The 21,598-nt window shown below is 40.8% G+C and overlaps 1 protein-coding gene across 12 annotated transcripts in view; it reads left to right on the forward strand.

Annotated features, from left to right (window-relative positions):
- Positions 1–21,598, forward strand: part of LOC129726199 (uncharacterized) — a 239,184-nt gene that overhangs the window by 210,963 nt on the left and 6,623 nt on the right. For 9 of the 12 annotated variants that reach the window (XM_055682933.1, XM_055682932.1, XM_055682922.1 and 6 more), the window contains 8 exons: positions 7,282–7,595; positions 17,397–19,151; positions 19,212–19,344; positions 19,772–19,904; positions 20,033–20,174; positions 20,235–20,439; positions 20,495–20,628; positions 20,689–21,557. In XM_055682933.1, the coding sequence (XP_055538908.1) occupies positions 7,535–7,595; positions 17,397–19,151; positions 19,212–19,344; positions 19,772–19,904; positions 20,033–20,174; positions 20,235–20,439; positions 20,495–20,628; positions 20,689–21,557 (3,432 nt within the window). In that variant the 5' untranslated portion in view covers positions 7,282–7,534. The remainder of the gene's footprint in view (positions 1–7,281; positions 7,596–17,396; positions 19,152–19,211; positions 19,345–19,771; positions 19,905–20,032; positions 20,175–20,234; positions 20,440–20,494; positions 20,629–20,688; positions 21,558–21,598) is intronic. The other 3 variants (XM_055682929.1, XM_055682926.1, XM_055682931.1) reach the window with 3 other exon arrangements.

The following is a 21,598-nucleotide window of genomic DNA, read 5'->3' on the forward strand; positions in this document are numbered from 1 at the left end:
TGTCAATGAAACCTAACAACATTGGTATTAAAATTCATGAAATCACTCCAGGAATAGATTTACATCGATTTCGAGTCCATCTGATGAATTTTTCCCGAAACGACTATACCGAAACAGAGGAGCAGGTTCCCGTGGGGCTCTATTTGGCCACCAACATGATTGGATAGATACCCTAGCAAAATGAAATTAAACAAAATTGCGGAGTATACTTGGAAGGAAAACAACTAAGTTGTTCTCGTATCGGATGGAAGCAGATACCAAGAGTGCAATTGTTGCGTGTTGCGTATTGCCAATGTGCGACTGAGTAAAATTTTGTTCGTGCTAACGTTAACTGGTGACTGGCATGAGTATGAAGTTCGAAATTTTGCTCTGACGAACTATAATCGTCTTTTTTAAGACGTTACATCCTTTAATTTAAAATATTGTAACGTGCAGAACTTTTCTGATTGAAATCGGATCAGTTTAGTATATACCACTGGTTATGCCCAATATCAACGAAGTGTAGTGAAAATCACACTACTGCGTATTTATAAAAATCTCAACAACTGAAATTACGTATAAAAATCTCAACTACTAAAATTACAGAATGTTGTGGGGCCAATATGTGGCATTCGTCTCACAATAGTAACAGCACCGGCAAGTTTGTTCAATTTAATGTCATTTCGAATTGCCATTTGCCGATGATTCTAATTCTCTCGATATATAGAATTTCCTGCCTTTTCCAGTAATTCTGCAACTACCAAAAACTCCATAACAGGCACCAACGCGCCCAGTGCGACCAGCCAGGAACTGAAACCTGGCTATTCTTTCTTCGCCACGATCAGCACCCAACGTTGGTATGTTAAGCGTCGTACACAAATTACGTAAAAATCTAGATTTCAGACGACCTCCCCCCCCTACAATGTAACGATAAGTAACGTTCGATATGACTCCTCCCCCCCCCCTAAAATTACGTAACGCTGATCAGCCTGACCCCCCTCCAAAATTTTCAATTTCAAGCAAACTTCACAGTTACGTAACTGTCTCTATTACCCCCTACAGTGTTAGGCGACCAATCAGGAGTCGAAATCTGCGTTTCAACTAGGCGTGACAATTTTTAATAGTACAATAGTTCGAATAATCAAATTACAATTTCCTGCGTTTAATCAAGCGCGAAATCATAGATGATTTTCCGATGATGGATGATTCAATTTTTTTTAAGGGGGGGGGGATTTGTTAGTAACTTAAGTATTTATGATAAATATTAGTAAATAATGAGTATGTGTGTCCAACCACAAATGGTGACTTCTCAACACTGTTAGAAATTTGTAATTTTAATTATTAGGATTTGATTGCTTTCGCAATTAGAATTTATCATTCGTAGGGATTTGACCCAACTTGTCAAAAAAGGGGAAGTAAACTTACAACCAACTCAATTGCTAACTTATTGGCTATAAAGAGAGCTTATCGTAGCAATTGAGGATTGCAACGATTTTTGTCGAAAATTGTTAATAATTTTATTCGACATAGCTTCTAATGTTTCAACACCAGTAAGTCTATGTAATTCGAGTGTACTAAACCAAAGAGGACGCTTCAAAATCATTTCAGAATTTTATTCTGAATCTTTTGGAGCGATTTCTTCCTTGTTGAACAGCAACTTGACCAGATCGGTACAGCATAAAGCATTGCTGGTCTAAAAATTTGTTTGTAAATCAAAAGCTTGTTCTTTAAACAAAGTTTAGAATTCCTGTTAATGAGAGGATATAAACATCTCGTATATTTGATGCACTTGGCTTGTATACTCTCAATGTGCTCTTTGAAAATAAGTTTTTTATCGTAAATTAGTCCCAAGTACTTAACCTTGTCAGACCAACTTAAAATAACCCCATTCACCTCGACAACGTGATTATTGTTTGGCTTCAAGAAAGAAGCTCTAGTCTTATGCGGAAAAATTATCATTTGAGTTTTAGAAGCATTGGGAAAGATTTTCCACTTTTGCAAGTAGGAAGAAAAAATATCTAAACTTTTCTGCAATCGACTGCATATGACACGAAGACTTTTTCCTTTTACGGAAATGCTTGTGTCATCGCAGAACAATGACTTTGTGATGGATGATTCCATGATTTTGCTGTAAGAATGAAGGAAATCGGTTGTAAACTGACTGAGTTTCAAACATTTGAACGTGGACAATTTTCGTGACGCTCTCGATGTTTTCGATTGTTGAAATTGGACCCCTATATATGTTGCCGTTAAACGTAACTCTATGTCAAAACCGAAAAGCAGAGTACAGACAGCTTCTGAATAATATCACAATAAATCAATATATTGTTGAAAAAGTTAAAGTTACAAGTTACTAGGTTCAAAACCTCTAGAGCTTTCATTAAAAAACGTTTCTCCTATGGTTGTACTGCATAGACCACTCGAAGTAAAATAAGTATTTCAAATTCTGATCGTTGCCATTTTGTTTTACGTATTTATGATGCTAAAACTCGGCCAACGGTTGTATCGTTTTGTAGGTCTATGAGCAAAGACACAAAAAAATCACTCATTTCGAGAAAATTTTTCAATTCGCATGGAATACGTTTGTTAGTTTTAAATTATCAAAAAGAATTGTTGAATTACAACAGAATGCCACAAACAGAAAAGCGTTTACCTAAACAAACAAATCGAAGTAATCACAAGTTAAAATTCTCCACTACATTATTGACGTTGAACTACGTCTTACGGCAACATTCTGGGATTGGGGTGCAAATTGAAACATCGAAACCATCGAGAGCGTCACGAAAATTGTCCAATTTCTAAAGCTAATAACTCAGTCAGTTTTCAACGGATTCTCTTCATTGTTGCAGTAACAAATTGTGAAATTAACTCAGCTTCTACCAAAATGCGAAAAATTGTGATTTCATTATGCTTATTATTATATTATCAAAAAAATGTAAGGCTTTAAATTGAACGCAGATTTCGATCAATCTAAGCTGAAAACAACTCCGAATCATCCAATATATGCATTTTTGTAACCAGCATGATATGCAGAGGCCAGAAATCGACCCCAGACGCTATTTTGAAATTCGGGATGGTAACTTCCGGTTCTTGGAAAACAGCATGAATTGACCAAATAGCATTCAATATGGATGTTTCCGTAATCGGGATAAAGCACAAAGGCCAACAGTTGACCTCCGATGCCATTTTGTGTCTATCGCAATCTTAGCGTTAAGGAGAGTAGGAAAGGACGTTTACTGAAATTCCCGCTTTGAATTGTTTAGTCATAATAAAGTGTATTTCCTAACCTATTGCAAGAAATTCCTTGACATAAGAGATGCTATCGTAACCCTACGTTAAGCTTGCGATCGTGTCTCATACATTTTTTTTTTCAACAACAACTAATTATCGAGAGTGTAATAGGGAATTAATTCGGAGTATTATTATTATATTAATTATTATTACAAGAACTTTTTCATCCATGCCTAACACTAAACTTTGTTTAAATATGAGTTGATACATATTAAAGACGGCAGGGTCGAAATACTTTTTTTTGAAAGTACATTCAATACCCTAAGAAGTATAGAACACATTAATGCATTTTGTAATATTTACTATTCGACTTATATAATTCTCTACTCAAGTCATTCAAACAACATTCTTGTACACCAAACAAAATGATTGAAAACTACCACTGAGCAATGCGTGTAATACGAAGTCTATCTTGAGCAATCCGTCTTCACACTCAATTGTTCACCTCTTGAGTGTTAGAACCAAGGTTAAGTACCATTCCCGTTCGGCCATTATTACGCTGACTTCCTGAACAATACAATCTCGTGCTCACAGTCAATTTCCCCTTCAGCGAGACAGTTCGCGCCTCCAACGATTTCAGTCGAAACGTAGCGAAGCAATTCGATTGCGAAATGTCGACAATTTTGTCATCGCCATCATGATCATAACATTAGACATCATGAGTGTATTGGCTTCATTCATGACTGAACCGCCCTCACCCTCGCATACGCCTGCTTCATTTTGCCAGCGAACAACTGCTCGTTAGTTCTACCCATACACTCCGTACTCTTTCTACTTTAGTAGGTAATGTACGTGTATACGTGAATGCGAATGACTTGCGCCACTTCCTGAAGGTGGACACTGAATAGTAAATAAATAAACGGCAACTCGCGGGATTTTCCCATTTCACCCGCACGCATTTGTCACGGTACGGCGACGACGACGACGACGCGATCGATGTTAGCCAGTAATCGACAGGATGCGGTATGCGGTTCTTCTTCTCATAAATGTCATTTTCGGCAGGCGGTGCCATCCGTCAGTCGGTTGGAAGTTTGGCAAGCGTTAATTTTCAGAAAAGATGCTCTGATGAGTGCGTTTTTAAAAAATTTTGGGATATCCGATGTTGAGTTCAATAAAGTATTGTTATTATATTAAATGTTATATAATTAGTATTATGTTAATAATTTTGCTGTGCGCTGCTGACACGCAGTCGTATAACTTCCATTTTCTTCTAGTGGAAAACTCGTTTGTTTCTTTCATACACACACCGTGGTAATATTTTTCTAAAGTGGCATTCAAACGGTTTGTGTTTTTGTGCTCAATGTCAGTGTCTGTAAGGGAAACGAATTTTAAAATTATGCTTTCCATTGCCTTGCGAACAGATGCTACTAATCAAGATACTCGTGTTTTTTGTAGTTAAATTGACAATTGAGCTGTTGCTTATATTTTATCATTGACAGTTGAATGCACAAATGAGTTAGTTTTCATGTTTTGCTCTAGAATTATTCTATTCATTGGTCTTTCCATTTCGTGAAACGAATCACAATTTCTCACAGCTTTATCTCGCAACCTATGCAGTGCAACCGTGTTTTGTCAACACGTTTCTGCACAACTAAGATTAATTGCGCCGATAAGCTCGCTCCAAACTAGTCGTAACGAAATCCGGTATAGTTTCGTGACAGCTAATTTGCTATCGAATCAACCATGCACTGGCAGAAATGGTTGTGCGTTTAAATGGCAGTGTGCGAAAGTCAATGAGAAAAGCGCAGTTACGACTGCAACCATGAGCAACCGTAGACTTTGCATACACAGACCAAATCGAATCCTCATCTAATAATGTGATAAAGGTTTAATGCCTCGTCCATTTATTTCTGTGTTGCCCGTACCACAAAATGACATCATTTGCACCGAAAATGCGTAGGGAATAGTGCCGACTGTCGGTACCTCCGAGACACACCGTCGTCGTCGTCGCAGACATGTGATAACAATAAGTTGTGTTCTGTCTATTTGATGCCGGAGGTGTTCAAAAATGTGGGTCATATGTAAATCTTAGTAATTGCTTACTGCACAACGGCACCCCACCGACTTTCCGGTGCGTGGCTGTCATAATTTAAAGCAACCAGTACAACAACCAGCTGAACAGCGTTTCAGGTAAAAACCTGAAGGAATTATGTTAATTATTAGAATCACCATACACGTAGCTTCAGGCTAAGTCTGGGCAGTGATACAATCACGATTACCGCATGTTAGGATGTGAATATGACGTCGATCGGTGAGATAATAGTAAACGTGCTCAAACATTCCGCTAGAATTTGTTTTGCGCAAAATATGAAGCCATGAACCAGGTGTAAATTTGGTGTGCTCGGGTTTGAACATCTAACTAATCATAACTCGGTGATGGGCCAAGAAAAAAGACAACCACAGTTGCTGTTATGACCCTGACGTGTTTTGGTTGTGTTGATGTTGTTTTTCAAAATAATGGAATACGGTGAAGCGTTTTCCGTGCCATAGAAGACGCTTGTTTGGAAACAGATGCTAGTTGTGGGAGGTACAAGCCACTGTCTCGGTTTCGTCATTGAACAAAACATTATCTGTTGCTGACGATAGATATAAAAAGCGTTAAAATATGTTTAATTGTGTTACGTACCAAATATATACAGGAATATACAATATAAGGTAAACATGAAACTAATGATGGATTGAGATAGATCACAATGACTTCACTACTTTTTACAGTAAAGTGGTGCGATGATTTGACGTGGGTAGGATTCTGAGTTCTTGAGATTGGAAGCCAAGTGATCAATCCCTAATGTTTTAATTTTATTATTTTTTTCAATTGCCGTTTTCCATTTGACTGAGACTTTTCACAGATGTTGTTATGGGCTGATTTTTTTTTGTGGGAAAAAATGTTGTTTCATCATTTGGAAAGACGAAATTATTATCTACAACTTTGCCGAATACGTCACACTGATCGAACAAACCCTCCTGGTTCGAAAACATCTGTGATCAATTTGACACAACATGTATCTTCTTTCAAAAATGAAAATAAACCATCAAACGTACGGTTAAATTACGTTTAATTCACTGAATAAAACAGCAAAAAAAATCGTAATATTTTATATTATTTGAAGAAATTGGAAGAAATGAAATTAAGAATAACATGCCAAATATATTTTTGTTTTGGATTATGTATTGTTATTATTCATTTTTTTTTCTTTATTCTCCAATCTCCATATTCTGTTTTGGTGATGATCACTCACAAAGCATGAATTTTAAATTAATAAAACACTAAACCATATTTCAGAATGCGGATAGCAGCGAATTAGCGATTTAACATACGTTACTAAGTTAAACTTCAAACCCATGAAAGCCACACAAAAGTGGGATTCTAATAATATAAAACAAAAAAGAACAGCCATTAAGCACTTCACGTATAAGCAACCTTCAGATTCTATAAATAACCTCTCGGTTGAACGCCACGTCCATAATCCATAATCTACGGAATTTATCTGCAAATTGAAGAATCGGAATGTTTCGGGAAGGGGAACTCAAAATGTGCATGTGCATTTACCATGGTCTGCGCACCGGTTTTGCAATAATAATAAAAAACCACCATCTCGTTTAAGATCTCTGTAGAAAACTTTGGCCAGACAGCGTGGTTGTTGTGATTCCGACCAGTTAAAATATGGCTATGGCCAACCAGCAGCGATCTGCTGTGCCCAGCGGGATAACGATCATTACGTAGCTTATTGATGAACCGTCTCATGACAGCTTCTTGTTCGAGAAAGAAGAAGGCCTATCGAGAAGTGGAATATTGTATTTAATGAATTTTAAGTGTCAATTCAGTGATGCCTGCGGTGCATTCGACATTCATGTGGAAGACCATGGACCAAAGTCAGGTTTATCGTCACTAAGAGCACTACTGGCCACCGGATTAAGCTGTCGCAAACTAGTCATTTGCACATACTTCTGTCGTAACGATTTCATCAATAGCAAAAAGTCAATAATCCGTATTTTCTGGTTTTCTTTCAGCTACGATGGCTCAGGCAGCGGTCTAGGTGAGCCCCCGTACCGGGGGCATCACGGTAGTCCTCACTCGTCACCGTCGCGGTACTCCTACAACAACACTCCCAAGACCAGCATCCAGCACTGGCGGACATCCAGTGGTGGTGCGGCGGACTTTAAACGAAACTCCAGACTCCGCAGCTCGACCAGTGCTGTGCCCGGCGGCGGAGCCGGTGGAGGCAGTGGTTCTAGTACCAGCAGCAGTAGCACCGGATCCAATATGGTCGACCTTAACATACCGCGCGGTCACTCGCCGCACTTCAGTCCCTCGAGGCAAACCAGTGAGTAAAAGCGAATTGTTTGATTAGCCAACATGGTTTTGGTGGCGTTTGTAGGTCGTAACAAATATATTTTATTGTTTTACAAGTGTCTGAAAATTGAAATGACGTGTCCGTTCATTTCATCTCATATGCACCATCTAGTGAGAGTTTAGCTTCTATTATTTGGCTAAAAGCTATAAAGTGTTGACCTATAATTGAGCACCAAAGAGCGCTCATCAGAATCAGAAAGATCATTTGAAACTTTAGTTTGCCTTATGTATATGACAATTTACCACATTAGAGAAATTTATCGTTTTGGAATGTTAAGATGAAACTGTGTAGGAGCCACCACGTGGCTAACTTTTTCAAAGATACAAGACTTGAAAATAGTGTCTCCTGTGACAACATATCCTCATTAGGGTGGGACAAAAAATGAATGTTGGCTCCTATGCACTTTACGTGTTTTTTACAGGTCCTTTATGACATGAGAGCGAAAAAATAACACCACCTTCTTCCCATATAACGTGTCTAATAATTTGTAATTTCAACAATTCATAGTTTGAAGGTCCTGAAATTTTAAAAAATTTGGATTCAAAAAACTTAACAGAGTTCGGGTTAAAAATTTTAAGATTTTGAAATAGTATTTCAAGATATCGAAGTTTTATTATTTGACAATTTTAAATTTATAGGACTTTGAGAATTTGAACATAAATTTTTTTCGTATATTTAAAAAATAATTATTTAGGGATTTTTAAATATTCGATTTTTAGTTTCGAGGGTTTATCTCATTGGCTCGATTAATTTACGTTTCTTCACTAGTGTTTTATTGTCATATTCTGCAACAATTGGATTTTAGGTGTTAACAAGTTCCAGTTTTAAGTTTACAGTATCTTGTAGTTTTCAATTTGAGGAAATTATGTCTATTCATTAGAGTTTGAAGTTTTAGGATCCAGGAGTTTTCAACATCGTAGGTTTGCTTATTTTGGAATTTGAACTTTTCTTCGTTTGAGGTTAAAAAATTTAAGAAATTCAGGTTCTGAGGATAACAAATAATCAGGATCATAAGAATTCTGAATTTTTAATTTAAAATGAAAATTGAAAATAGATACTTTAAACATTTACTGTCTGCGAATTTTTTTCATAACTGCAGTGGTAACTATTTTAAAAGTAGGGATGTTACGGATATCCGCTTCCGCAAATGCGCATGAAAATTGACATCCTGGTGTATTTACTGCTCGCTTAAATAATTTTTGCACTGGGGAGGAACATAAACAATTATTAGCCTTGGGGCTAATAGCGGTCTCGATCAACTAGATTAGTTGAGAGAATTCGTTATCGATATTGTTTTTGTATGTGTAGGATAAGTACAACTATACACCGTGCCCCAGTGCTGAATCGAGAAAATTTCCAGCTCGAAAAGATCCTCGACTAGATCGGGAATCGAACCCGATATCACAACCGTGTGGGAGAGCTAGCCGGCCGACATCGCTAACCACAGAGCCACGGGGACCACAAGGGGGAGGAACATGGTCATGTGAAATAAGCAGAATAAAAAAAAAGGAATACTATGGATATCCGCATCCGCGAATGCGGAACATCCGCATGAAAATTCACATCTGCATCCGTAATCACACTTCCGCATCTGCGAGTGTCTGAAAAATCACATCCGTAACATCCCTGTCTAAAAGTATATGAGATATGTTACTTTTACGTGATTATATAATATTTGGATATTTTACCGATTTAATGATTTCAGGAGTTTTTTTATTGCTCAAAGTATGTTTCCAAAAATTTAAGTGTTCAGAATTTTGTTTTTTGAAAATTACTATTACCTGAATACGAGAATCTATAGAATTAGAGCAATTCTACAAAAAAGTCCCAGTTTTAATATTTTTATTCATTTGTAGTTTTTGATTTGCCTGAAAGTTTTCAAACATGTTTCTATGGAAAAAGAGTCTTTATGTGCTATTGCTGTTTTGTTTGCAACAAGACTCATTTTTTGAAAGCTATGTAAAAAAGTTATTGATGATTAAAAATGTTTTTAGAGCCAAGACGGTCTGTTCAATCGATGTGATCTTCCAATAAACTCGGTTTATGACCACGTTTCTCCAATCCCGCGAGCATGCTATGCTTGCCAGGTCTTACTCCACTTAGTCTAACCGTCTTACTCACTGCGCTCCTCTTCGCCGTGTACCAACCGGATTTCCAGCGAACACCAGTTTTGCAAGGTAGTTGTGCGGCATTCGTGCTAGGCAGGACATATTCCTGCTCAGCGTCTCTGTTCGGGTTTTACCACTTTCGAGATACTGGGCTCGCCAGCGAGTTGCTTCAGCTCATGATTCATTCTCCGTCGCCACACACCGTCCTCCTGCACGTTCGAAAATTCCGATTGCACGCAAGTCCTCTTCGAGTAATTACCCGTAGAGAACAACCGGTCTCATTTTGTACAGTATACACAATGTGCAAGGACTGAGTCTGTTCGACCGCAGATGCTTGTGAAGCCTATTGTAGGCGAGATTTCCGGATCTCATGACTGATGTCGTTTTCCGAAGTTACCAGTAAGCCATGATAGACGAACTCGTCGACTCGCGTTTTAGTCCGGTGCACTGTTCTGTTACCGCCTCAAATGTTCTACAAACAATATCTACGTCATCGGCAAAGCAGTTGAATTGGCTGGATCGGTTAAAAATCGTGCACCGCATGTTGAATGCCGCTCAACGCATAACATCTTCTAGCTTAATGTTGAAAAGTAGGCAAGAGAGACCATCACCTTGCCGAATTAGCCTGCGTGATTCAAATGCACCGGAAAAGTCACCCGAAATCCTCCCATATCCCTTTTGATGAATTGTGGTGAATTATGGATTTACTGGTGAATCTACCCTTCAAGCTCTGCCCTCGTTAATGGAATGGAGTTCGTCAACCTTTGTCAACGAAATACTGGGGCTTATTACGGATGTCACCTCACGGTGAGAACGAAGTGAAAAATTTCACGGTGAGAAAAGACGCGTGCAAATCAAATGGGAATCACTTTCACCGTGCCTATTACGGTTGTCATCTCACCGTGAAGTGACTCCCGTAATAAGTCCCACTGTCCGCAATGCACGTGGACTATGAATTTGGTGTTTTGCAGCGATGAAACTGACCTCAATGTAGTTGAGTCCGTCGTGCCACTATTGCCAATTGACCCTCCCGATCTGCCTCTGCTTGTTTAACTTGCTGTACCTCATAGCTACCCATCTTACATACCTCAAGATGCGAATGCTGGAATAAGATAGCTTGACTGGATAGTGGACTGCCCTCAGTTACTCAGTTACCTAACTTCCGTATTCTACGGAGGAATTGCAGCTGTCATCCCTGTTACAGTCTAGCTTTTATCGAAGCCTGTATGGGAACCAAGAACCGATGACAGCGATGATTCGTGAATTTTCTGTTTTAGAGTCTATGTTGGAGTTTGGAGAGTCGTCAAACCAATTCTGAAATCGATTAAATAGGGTGTAAATGATTCAGAATGTGATTTTATGTCATGTTTTATATATACTAGTCTAAGTTTGATTCATTAAGACAAACACAGTATAAAAGCACCGGTTTTGGCCAAAGTATGTTATTAATGAAAGATATTTGGGCTTCTTCCTTCGAAAAATATGTAATTGAATCAGTTTAACGTTGAGTTTAAATAATAAAATTATGTTATTTTGTTTACATATTTTCCAACCAAAAAACTTCTTTAGGCTCTTGTTTTGGCCATAGCATTTCTAAATTGGCCACTTGGGGCTCCTATTTTGGCCAACCCGCGAAAAAGTTGTTTTCACACGAATTTATTTCATAATTTGACTTTACCATGTAGATGTATTTCATCAGCAGAAAATCCTCCTTATTTGACTAACTAAACCAGTGGTTCTCAACCTGGGGTACGCGTACCCCTAGGGGTACTCGAAAGCCTTCAGGGGATACGCGAAATAAAAATCAGTAATGGCGGACGAAGTAATTTCTTTTTTTAATTCTTCATTTGTTGTTAAAACTTGCTCTTAAAACATGACTGTAGTAATCAAACAAACCATAGTTCAATTTCAAACTTGAACTAGACCACCACAACATGATCTATCACTACTCTCCTCCTACTCTGCGAGAACATTCCAAGCCAGGGGGTACAATCGATATGAAAAATATGAAAAATATCGCCAAGGGGCACGCGGACAAAAAAAGGTTGAGTACCGCTGAACTAAACTAATATACATTGTATAACAACATTCTATTGCTCGCTTGTTCGGTCCTCATTGGAATTTTGTTTTACTCTCTGGATTCCTCACTACAATAATGCAATCCAGCGCCGAATCGTACGTTACGCTCTTAGAATGCTTCCCTGGTGGCAACCCATGCGTAACACCCGATACGAGGATCGCTGCCAGCTTTCCCAACTCGATACTCTTCAACTTCGCTCAGAAACAGCGCGCGCCATGGTAGTTTTGGATGTTTTGACTTCACGGATTGATTGCCCGGCCATTCTTCGCCTAATCAACCTAAACGCGCCATCCAAAACCCTGCGGAGGTCATTTGGGTTGCAACTGCCTTTTCGTCGCACCAACTACAGTGCCATCATTAGTATTCAACGTGCCTTCAACCGTGTGTCATGTGCTTTGGACTTTCATTTATCGCATTATATCAGATAGCGGTGCTATAGTAATACAATCTTATTTATCCAAAAGCAGTTTTGTGTTTTCACGAAACTTATGCGATATCGTATGACAGCCCGAAAAACTCCGTACTTTTCATGTTTTACATCAATGTTTATACGTTACCATGGTGCTATGGCCAAAACCGGTGCTTCTACCCTATAACATTTTTTTTTTCTTTATGGGCTTCCTCACTGCGACCAGAATCGTAGATCTATTGTGAGATATGCCCGGGTGTCTGCTGTATCCCGCACTTTTGTTAATAGCAATACCTCTATTGAGAAGTGGCATGCTTATTATTATTGTTCATCAGTGCTTGTGTGTAATGTGCTACTCTTCCTTACACGCTTACTGTTCTACTATACCGATACTCGTTCCTCTTGCCAAATATCACCAATAATAATTCCCTGGAGAAGTTTCGTCGTGCGTCCTTCTGGCCAGTTTTATTGATAAGAGGGACTTTTTTTTGTTAAGGAAAGTCACGCAAAGGTATTTGTAGATTTCAGCGTAAAGGCAGGATAACTGGTGGGGAGCCTGAGAATAAACCCATGCTTAAGTCCTTTTTGACATCGGATGGCCTGATTCTACTAAGATTCGAACCCACGACCATCCGCTTGACAAAGCGGACTCTGTAACCTTGCGGCTCCCCTACCCTATAACATACAATACAATATCCATCGTAGCCTTAATCAGTTGGATCAGCTTCCCGGGAAAGCCGTTTTCGTCCATGATCTTCTATAACTCTTTCCGGTCGAATTATATCATATGCGGCTTCAAAATCGATGAATAGATGGTGCGTAAAGGCTCTGTACTCACGGCACTTTTTTTTAGATAGTGCATATAACCCCGTTGTTCTTGATGGCATCCTTAACTTAGCCTATCGTTGGGAGAGGCACGTCTCCGTCCTCTCCTTCACCGAAGATGTCATTTCCATCGCCGCCTTGGTCCTCTTGCTGTACGCCATTCAAGTGGTCATCAAAGGGCTGTTTCCACCTTTCGGTCACCTCACGATCGTCCACCAGAATACTCCCTTCCTTATCTCGGCATAATGCGGCTCGCGGGACAAAGCCTGTGCGGGATGCGTTAAGTTTCTAGTGAAACTTTCGCGTCTCATGAGAGAAATTTCCTCTTGTTCCTCTTCCTGGCGGGGCTTATTCTCCAGGAATTTGGTTTTGCTGTCTCCTCTTATGTCTATATCGCTCCACATTCTAAAGGGTAGCTCGACGTGACATTAATATCCGCGCAGTCTTCTCGTCCAACACCTTCCGACACTCAAAAGTGCCCTGAAAAGTGCCGACCATCTATTAATACGTGGTCAAGTTGCGATTCTGTTTGATTTGGGGATCTCCAGGTATACCGATGTGAGAGGTTGTGCTGGAAGAAGATACTACATGCGGCCATATTGTTGTAGGCGGTAAATCGATGAGTCTTTTCCTGTGTCAACTGGAACCCTCTGAACTTTAGAATTACCGATTTAAACATCTTCTCCTGGCCGACTTGAGCGTTCTAATCTTTGATGATGATCTTAATATCATGTGTTGGATAGCGGTTATCATCATCGGTGCTTTCGAGGAGAGGGCTGTGCACATTGATAATGCTGACTTTGAAGAACCGGCCTTTGATCGTCAACCGGCACATTTGGGTAATGATCGATCACCACACTATCACCCGCTTCTGCATCTCCCCCATCACGATAAAAGCTGTATTCAGCTCATGTGCTTTGCCGCAGCTTTGGTAGATGGTATGACCATCTACGTACGCACGTCGTACCCTAGAATCTTTTCAACACACCTCCTGCAGCGCTACGATGTCGAAATTGCGGCTCTTTAACTCGTCGGCCAGTACTCTAGTGCTACCAATTGAATTGAGGGATCGGCAGTTCCATGTTCCGACTTTCCAACTGTTATTCCGTTTTCGTCGTGTGGGTGCCGATTATTCCGGTTCGAATAATTTCGTTCTTCGTTCGTTGTAAGATGGGTGCGGGCTACCACTTTTGGCTTTGATGTTTAGGTTTTGGGTGTACTAACAAGACGGTGGTTCAGACGCTGTTGCGAGCCGCTCCTATGGAGGTCAGACGCACGAATTAACGTATGTGGTAAAAATGGACTTTTTTCGGATGATGATAAAAAAATACCTAAGACATAATTTATTAATTTCTCCTCAGTTCTCGCAACAAAATTGTGGAAGTAGATCTTACACTTTAGGCTTGCCAAGAAATCCTCGATGGAACGCAACTTGGGGATGTTTGGCAGGTTCGCCAACTTGGGTACCACATCAGTATTCAGCAGCTCCATCTCCTTCAACGATCGCTTCGAGTAGTGGGCCAACGCCAGATCCGGCCAAAACACGGCGTCTTCGGCCATATGGTATTTCTTGATGAACAACGCAACTTCCGGCAGGCACTTCGTACTATAAATTTGCCCGTTCACGGTCAGTCCGAAGCAAAAGAAGAGCAGCTTTGGCATCCTTTTTGAGGAACTTGGTGTGTGAAATAAACTTCACCTCGGTGATAACTTTTTTCGTGGGAGAAGTAAAATATGAAGTGCCCTGCCAGTCATTACCATCCAGGATGAGACAGGTCACCACCGCCACTTCATGATTTGTTCCGAGACCAGTGAACGGGACTGCCGCTTCCTGACATGTATATTTATGTTTGCCAGGTACTTTTTCATTGTTTGGCCGGTTGCACCGTCCTCCCAGCTAAGCACATGCAGCGATGTAGCCACTTTTCCCTCGATCTTCCTCTTCAGCATTCATTGGAGCTTATTGTCGCTCAGAGCCGTTGGCCGTCCGGAATCGGGCTATCTTTCAATGCTCTGATTGTTGTCCAATAGTGCCAAGATGTTGTAGATGCCGGAACGGGCGTTTCCTGTGTCCACGATGTCCTTTTTCGACGCAACAGGGTACCGTTCTTTGAACGCGACCTAAACTGTTTGAACGGACCTAAACTGTTTCCGTCATCACAGTTAGAATTCGACTGACAAAGCTGTCGAACTTTTCTTCTGACTGATGGGTTGATATTATTGATGCTGCATGCTAGTTTCGTTAGTGCGTGTAAAGGTAAACCCATGAAAAATCGGCAATTTTTGTCCATTTTTTAACCACCACCATTTTTGTCCATTTTTTATACCTGCAGATACGGAATGCACCAATGATACGCGTTGTCCAGCCAGAGCTGTAGAGCTGTAGATAATAATTTTATCTTTCCGATAAAAACATCTATTTTTGGGGAATATTTTTAGAAAAAAGCTCAAAAAAGATTAACTATCTATTTTTAAAAAAGCAATTTTTTTATGAAAACTGCAAAAAAAACAGTTAAATATTAACAGCTGTCCGATCATAGAGAAATAGGAAACATAAAAGTGTAAATTTTTCAAAAACACGAAAAAAGTTAAGCCAGAACGCTTGGTTTGAACCAGTAAAGTTGTAGATAGTAACTTTGTCCTTTCAGAAAAAAAACCGTTTTGGCTCTATAATTATTTGTAATCATCAATACCTTTATGCATAGTATTTTTACATAGCTTCTCAGAAACGAGTCGTGATTAAAAAAAAATAATAACAGCACAAAATGGCATCTTTTGCCCATAGAACGTCTGTGCCATGATGAGTAGAACATGGTGTAACGGTTTGACCAAAAACTAGGCGCGGGGTGAGGAAGCGTTTTTTCACTTTGGAGGGTTGGAGACGAGGCATCACTATGCAACAGCGAATAACTTTTTCGTGTTTGTTGATATATCCTCACTAACTAGACAATTGAATACCGCAAATTCGGGTGTTTTAAGTTGGAAATTGTTTCTTAAATTAATGAATATTGGTAGCGAGGTATGTAGCATTGCCATATTTATAATTTAAATGCATCCAAATGATATATTTTGAGATGCGATAATTTTTATGCCCTAGTTGTTTATAAACAAACCTACTGGCTGGCAATTTTTTTTTTTTTTCAATATGGCCGATTATGCTTTTGACATATCGTTACACCATGTCTTTATACATCATGGTCTGTGCAACGTTTCCACCGAATCAAAGTGGCCCGTTTTTGTGGAATTGCTCATTATGTTCTGTATATTTCAGGATTTAAGGAATGAAATTGATGCTATTTTAAAACTTGTGCTCATTTTTTTTCAGAATTGTACGCTTTTATAATAAGTGTTTTGAAAATTGAGGATTGTAAAGGTTCAATAACTTATTCCGCAAATATCAAGAATGTGTAAGGGTTTAGATTTTGACAGTCTCTCTCCGTAAACTTTGATCAAAAAATAAAGAATGTGCCCCATATTTTTTCCACCCTGACTACACCTGTATTATCACGGCTCGCCCCAACCGTCCAACCCATGGCCTTTCATTGCATGGCACATATTATTCTGACAATTTGCCCTTTTCTTTGCCTCGCTCGATTCGTCGTTTAACGGTCAATAATTACTTTTTTTATCGCATGCATCTTCTGCTGGCATGCGCTGGCGAAATTGCATACTTTGCACAGCTAAGTTGGTGGTGTCCATGACACGTGAATTAATTGTCGAAAATTATCACCTTTTGATGGCCTGTTACTTATCGTGTAGAGTATTATTGGCCTTGAAGTTTCAATAATCTGGTGTAATTGTTTTTGGTTGAGTTCCATAAGGTACATCACTTGCAGCAGAGTATTAATAATAAATGGCGGCACATAAATTAAATTGCGTAATTAAACGTTGAAGCGATAATTATATTATTTAGAATTGTTCAAAACTCCATGATATGCGTTCAATTTTAGGCTAACCGTCACTCTAACTGCCGTATGTCTTGAAAATAAATTATCACTTCTCAGTGGATTTATTTCTGACCATAAATTCTACCGACTCCGGCAAATAAACCAAAATTGAAATCCTGAGCTAGCTGCTGCCGTGGCAAGCAGCACTCAAAAGTCGTACATCACCTGCTCAGCGGCAGGATTGGATTACACACCCGGCCCCCGTCGCCTTGGTGGTAATTTAATTACACTCACAATTTTTGCCCACTGTGCGACTTCGGTGTGGTGCATTTGCACCCGTAACCGTTGCGCTCCGGTAGCATCATTTTTCATTCTCGTATTGCAAGCGGCATATTTTATTCGCCTTCGTGCCACCTTTACAACCAGTCCGAAGTTGATCGTTTTTCCTTACTCCATTTGCAGCGCAAACCGGCGACACACAGACACTGCATGTGTATCTACCGAACCATGGCTTCCGCATGATTCGCTTCGACGAGGCATCCGATGTCCGGCAGATAATTAATCTGATCGTGAACTCAATGTCACCAGGTCACAAGACGAACCCGCAGAGCTATGCACTCCGTCTGCGACACATGCTAACCAAAGAGGTGCTCTGGATGCCACCGGACACATCCATGACCCAGGTGATGGCACACATATTCAATCCATCCTGCAGCAATGCCGACTGTCCTAATGTCGACAAGAGTACTATTGCTAAGCGGATGCAGCAAAAGACCAGTGGGGTTGTCGGCCATGCCAATAGTGTCTGGAAGGCGGAACTCCGCGTACGCTACATACCAAAAAGTCTGAAGGAACTGTACGAAAAAGATCGTACTACGTGTCACTTCTACTTCGATCAAGTCAAACAAGATTACATTCAGTCGAACATACCCAATATCGATCAAGATATTGCGATTCAGTTGTGCTGTCTTGGGATACGACATTACTATAAAGACACGAATCACTCGTCGAACGATCGAAAGCACCATCTTGAATACATTGAGAAGGAGATGGGCTTTAGTAACTTCATACCCAAATCTGTGATAGATACCATTAAGCAGAAGAATCTGAAAAAACTTATCCAGGCTGGCTACAAGAAGGTTTACAGCTACACCGAGATGGAGTACATGCTCAAATTCTTCGATTTGCTGCGCACCCAGTACACCTTCGACCAGGAGCAGTTCAACGTTCAGCTGAGCAGTGGATGGAACATTCGTGTCGATTTAATTATTGGCCCCCATGTCGGTATTTCCTATTCGGTTAACCCGCAGGCACCTCCCACGAAGGTAACCGATTTCGAAAATATCGAACGAATAACAACCAGTATAGTATCGTCATCGCTGACGAAAAGCGATATTCAAGGTGCAAAACAACCGAGCTCGAAAAATTCCAAAGACCAGCCAGACCTCACCAGTTCCTGCGGTAGCGGCGGCAGTGGCGAAAAGAAGGACAAGAAGGGTGTCTCCTGCCCGTGTAGCGAAATAAAGACTCAGCTGAGGATAAAAGTCAGTGGCAACAGCGAGGATCTTGCAATCACATGTGATGGTATTAAGACTTCCGAGAGTATAGCCGATCTAGTCGATGGTTACTGTAGATTATTTAATAATACTGATATTAGCTTATGGGATCGAACCGTCATACCAAAAACTACCCCAAACAGCAGCGCGACCAATTCGCTTGAGAAGAGTCAAAACCGAAAGATGACGGACTCGCAGTCGTCGGAGAAACAGGACTCCACTCGTTCGAGCAGCGACAAGTTGAATAATTCCGTTCATGAACTGGAAGCCAGCACCAGTTCTAACAGTAAGCCGACGCTGAACGAAGACTACGCCGAACTGGGCATGTGCGAAGAGGAAGGTGACTACTCTACACCTGCCGCCAGAAATTACGAGCTGGATCGCAATCAGATTACTCTGAACGAAATCATCGGAGTTGGGCAGTTTGGCGATGTGCACATCGGTTCGTGTCGGTTGTCCAGCAAATCGACGTTAGCTAACAAGCTGAACCAATCTCTGACCAGCGAATTCGATGAACTTTCCCTTTCTGGGGGTGCCAATGGGGAGAACAACAATAGTGCCGAAGCGCAGCAGAAGGGTGGTGGTGTTATACAGGTGGCGGTAAAGACCTGTAAAGCCGATGCCGATCTGGCAACATCGGAGAAGTTCCTAGAGGAAGCATGTAAGATGTCTTTTTTTAAGAATCTCAACAATTTATTTACACGTTTTTTATAATTCACAGACATAATGCAAAAGTTCGAACATCCGCATATTATCAAACTGATTGGCATTTGCAGTGGACCGCCGATCTGGATAGTAATGGAATTGGCCCGTCTGGGGGAGCTGCGAGCGTATCTCAAGAAAAATGGTTCCAAGTAAGTTTCCGTTATTTTTTCGCTTTCTTGCCTTTTTTGGTTTTCTTTTGGGTGACGATCGTTTCCGGTTTCGCTTTAATCAAGCCCAGTGCAGCTTGTTCTTCCAGAAGCCTAGGCACTGGCATCGGAGCACACAGCATTCCCGCTGGACCGGTTCGATGAATCGCAAAAAAGCGTCTTTGACCGGCGGTTGGTAATTTTCGGGCTCGCGTTCGACACGGAAGAAAGGTAGCCCCTTTGATTCCTGTTTGAGTTTCGAAAAAATCGCCATAACCCCACGTGCTAACTTCTGTTCTTGGCGGCACCGGTCGCCGAGTTTTAATCGGAATCGGCGGCTCCGCACCGGGAACCAATTTTTCCGTGTAGAAAAAGCAATCTTTTTCCGGATAGTAACGAACCATGTTCGGTTTTTGTTGTTATTTTTCAGGTTGAAGTTAGGAACTTTGCTGTTGTATTCCTATCAACTGTCAACTGCTCTGAGTTATCTGGAATCGAAAAAATTTGTTCACCGGGATATTGCCGCTCGGAATGTGCTGGTCAGTTCACCAACCTGTATTAAGGTACGTTGGATTTTTGTTGTTTTTAAATGACTTTTAAACTGAAAATTTTGATGTTCTTTTGGCCGAAAGAGATAATTAATTCAAATAATTTGTATTCCGACTACTATGATTTGCTTTCCTTTGAATAGCTTGCCGATTTTGGACTCTCAAGATGGGTTGAAGATCAGTCGTACTATACGTCTACCAAAGGAATGCTACCGATTAAATGGATGGCTCCGGAATCTATCAACTTCCGGCGGTTCACCACAGCCAGCGATGTTTGGATGTTCGGTAAAAAAACCATCCCGTTCTAATTTTAGATTTTATTGCCAATTTCTTCATTTTTTCTAGGTGTATGCACATGGGAAATTCTAATGCTCGGGGTGAAACCATTCCAAGGAATTAAAAATTGCGATGTGATCGGCAAACTGGAGAATGGTGAACGATTACCATTACCACCGAACTGTCCACCCCGGTTATATTCGTTGATGTCGCAGTGCTGGTCGTACGAACCACACAAACGGCCGAATTTCAAGAACGTAAAGGAGGTTCTCTAGTATGTATCATTGTATTTAAAAAATACACTGAATGAATAAATAATTTTTTTCCAGCGAAATCCTCATGGAAGAACGCCATAGTGACTGTGAGACAATGCGGCGGGAGAATCGTCGTGTGGCTGCCATGTCGTGGGGAGCAGGTGACGATGTGGCTCCACCAAAACCGGCCCGTGGCCCTATGATGGGTGGTGAGTTGTCGGACTAAAGTCGATTTCCGATTTGCTAATCAAAATTTTGTTCTTCATCAGTAGGTGACGGTTCACAACAGGCTCTTGGTGCTCCGCAAACCTACATTATCGCTCGCGATCCCGCTGTACTGGCGGCACTGATGCGCGAGAACGAACAACGCGGAGTTAACCCATCATGCTATACAACACCTGCTTCGGTATTTAACACTCTAGCCGTAGACATTGACCCTAATGCACAAAATAATACTGATAAAGTCGCGATCGCTAAAGAAACAACTACTAGCGGAAACTTATCACTGAAAACCGTATCCCTACCCGCAAACGAACTGCTCAAACTTGATCCCATTGTCGACGAAGCAAGTAACCAATCTACATCGGCGACGATCGTTAGCGGTGATCCCAATTCCAGCGCACCTTCTTCCTTGGAAGTCGAAAACCATAACACTCTTGTTGCTTCCCCTTCTACAGCTACTTTGGTACCCACGACCGGTATCGATAGCATTACGGAAGGTTCCACTGTATCCGGTATCGCAACCGAGTCTTTAGAGTCCTATAAAAATCCTCAAGATCCAATATTCACTAACAACAACCCTATCTCCAATAACCAAACGGCCCCCAATACGAGCTACCCCATTCCCTGTGAAATCATCAATGCGCTCACGCAGCAAACTCATTCTATCGAACCAGCTTATAAAGCCATCCAGAAGAACCAGTCTGCTAGCAACTCCTCTGCCTTGACCGGCATGAACCCTGCCACACCCCAAATGAACAATAATTTCATGCATCCCACTGGTACTCAACAGCAACAGTTCTTTGTGGCCGCTGCCATCCAACAGCAGCAACCGATGCCCACTAGTTTGGTAATGTACCAACAGTATCATACACAACAACAACAGCAGCAGCAGCAACAGGAGCAATATTTCCAGCAGGTTAGTGTAGTTTCCCACGGTAGAATGCTGCATTTGTTACG

The sequence above is a fragment of the Wyeomyia smithii genome, chromosome 2 (assembly GCF_029784165.1).
Source record: "Wyeomyia smithii strain HCP4-BCI-WySm-NY-G18 chromosome 2, ASM2978416v1, whole genome shotgun sequence".
In the NCBI taxonomy this organism is placed as follows: Eukaryota; Metazoa; Arthropoda; class Insecta; order Diptera; family Culicidae; genus Wyeomyia; species Wyeomyia smithii.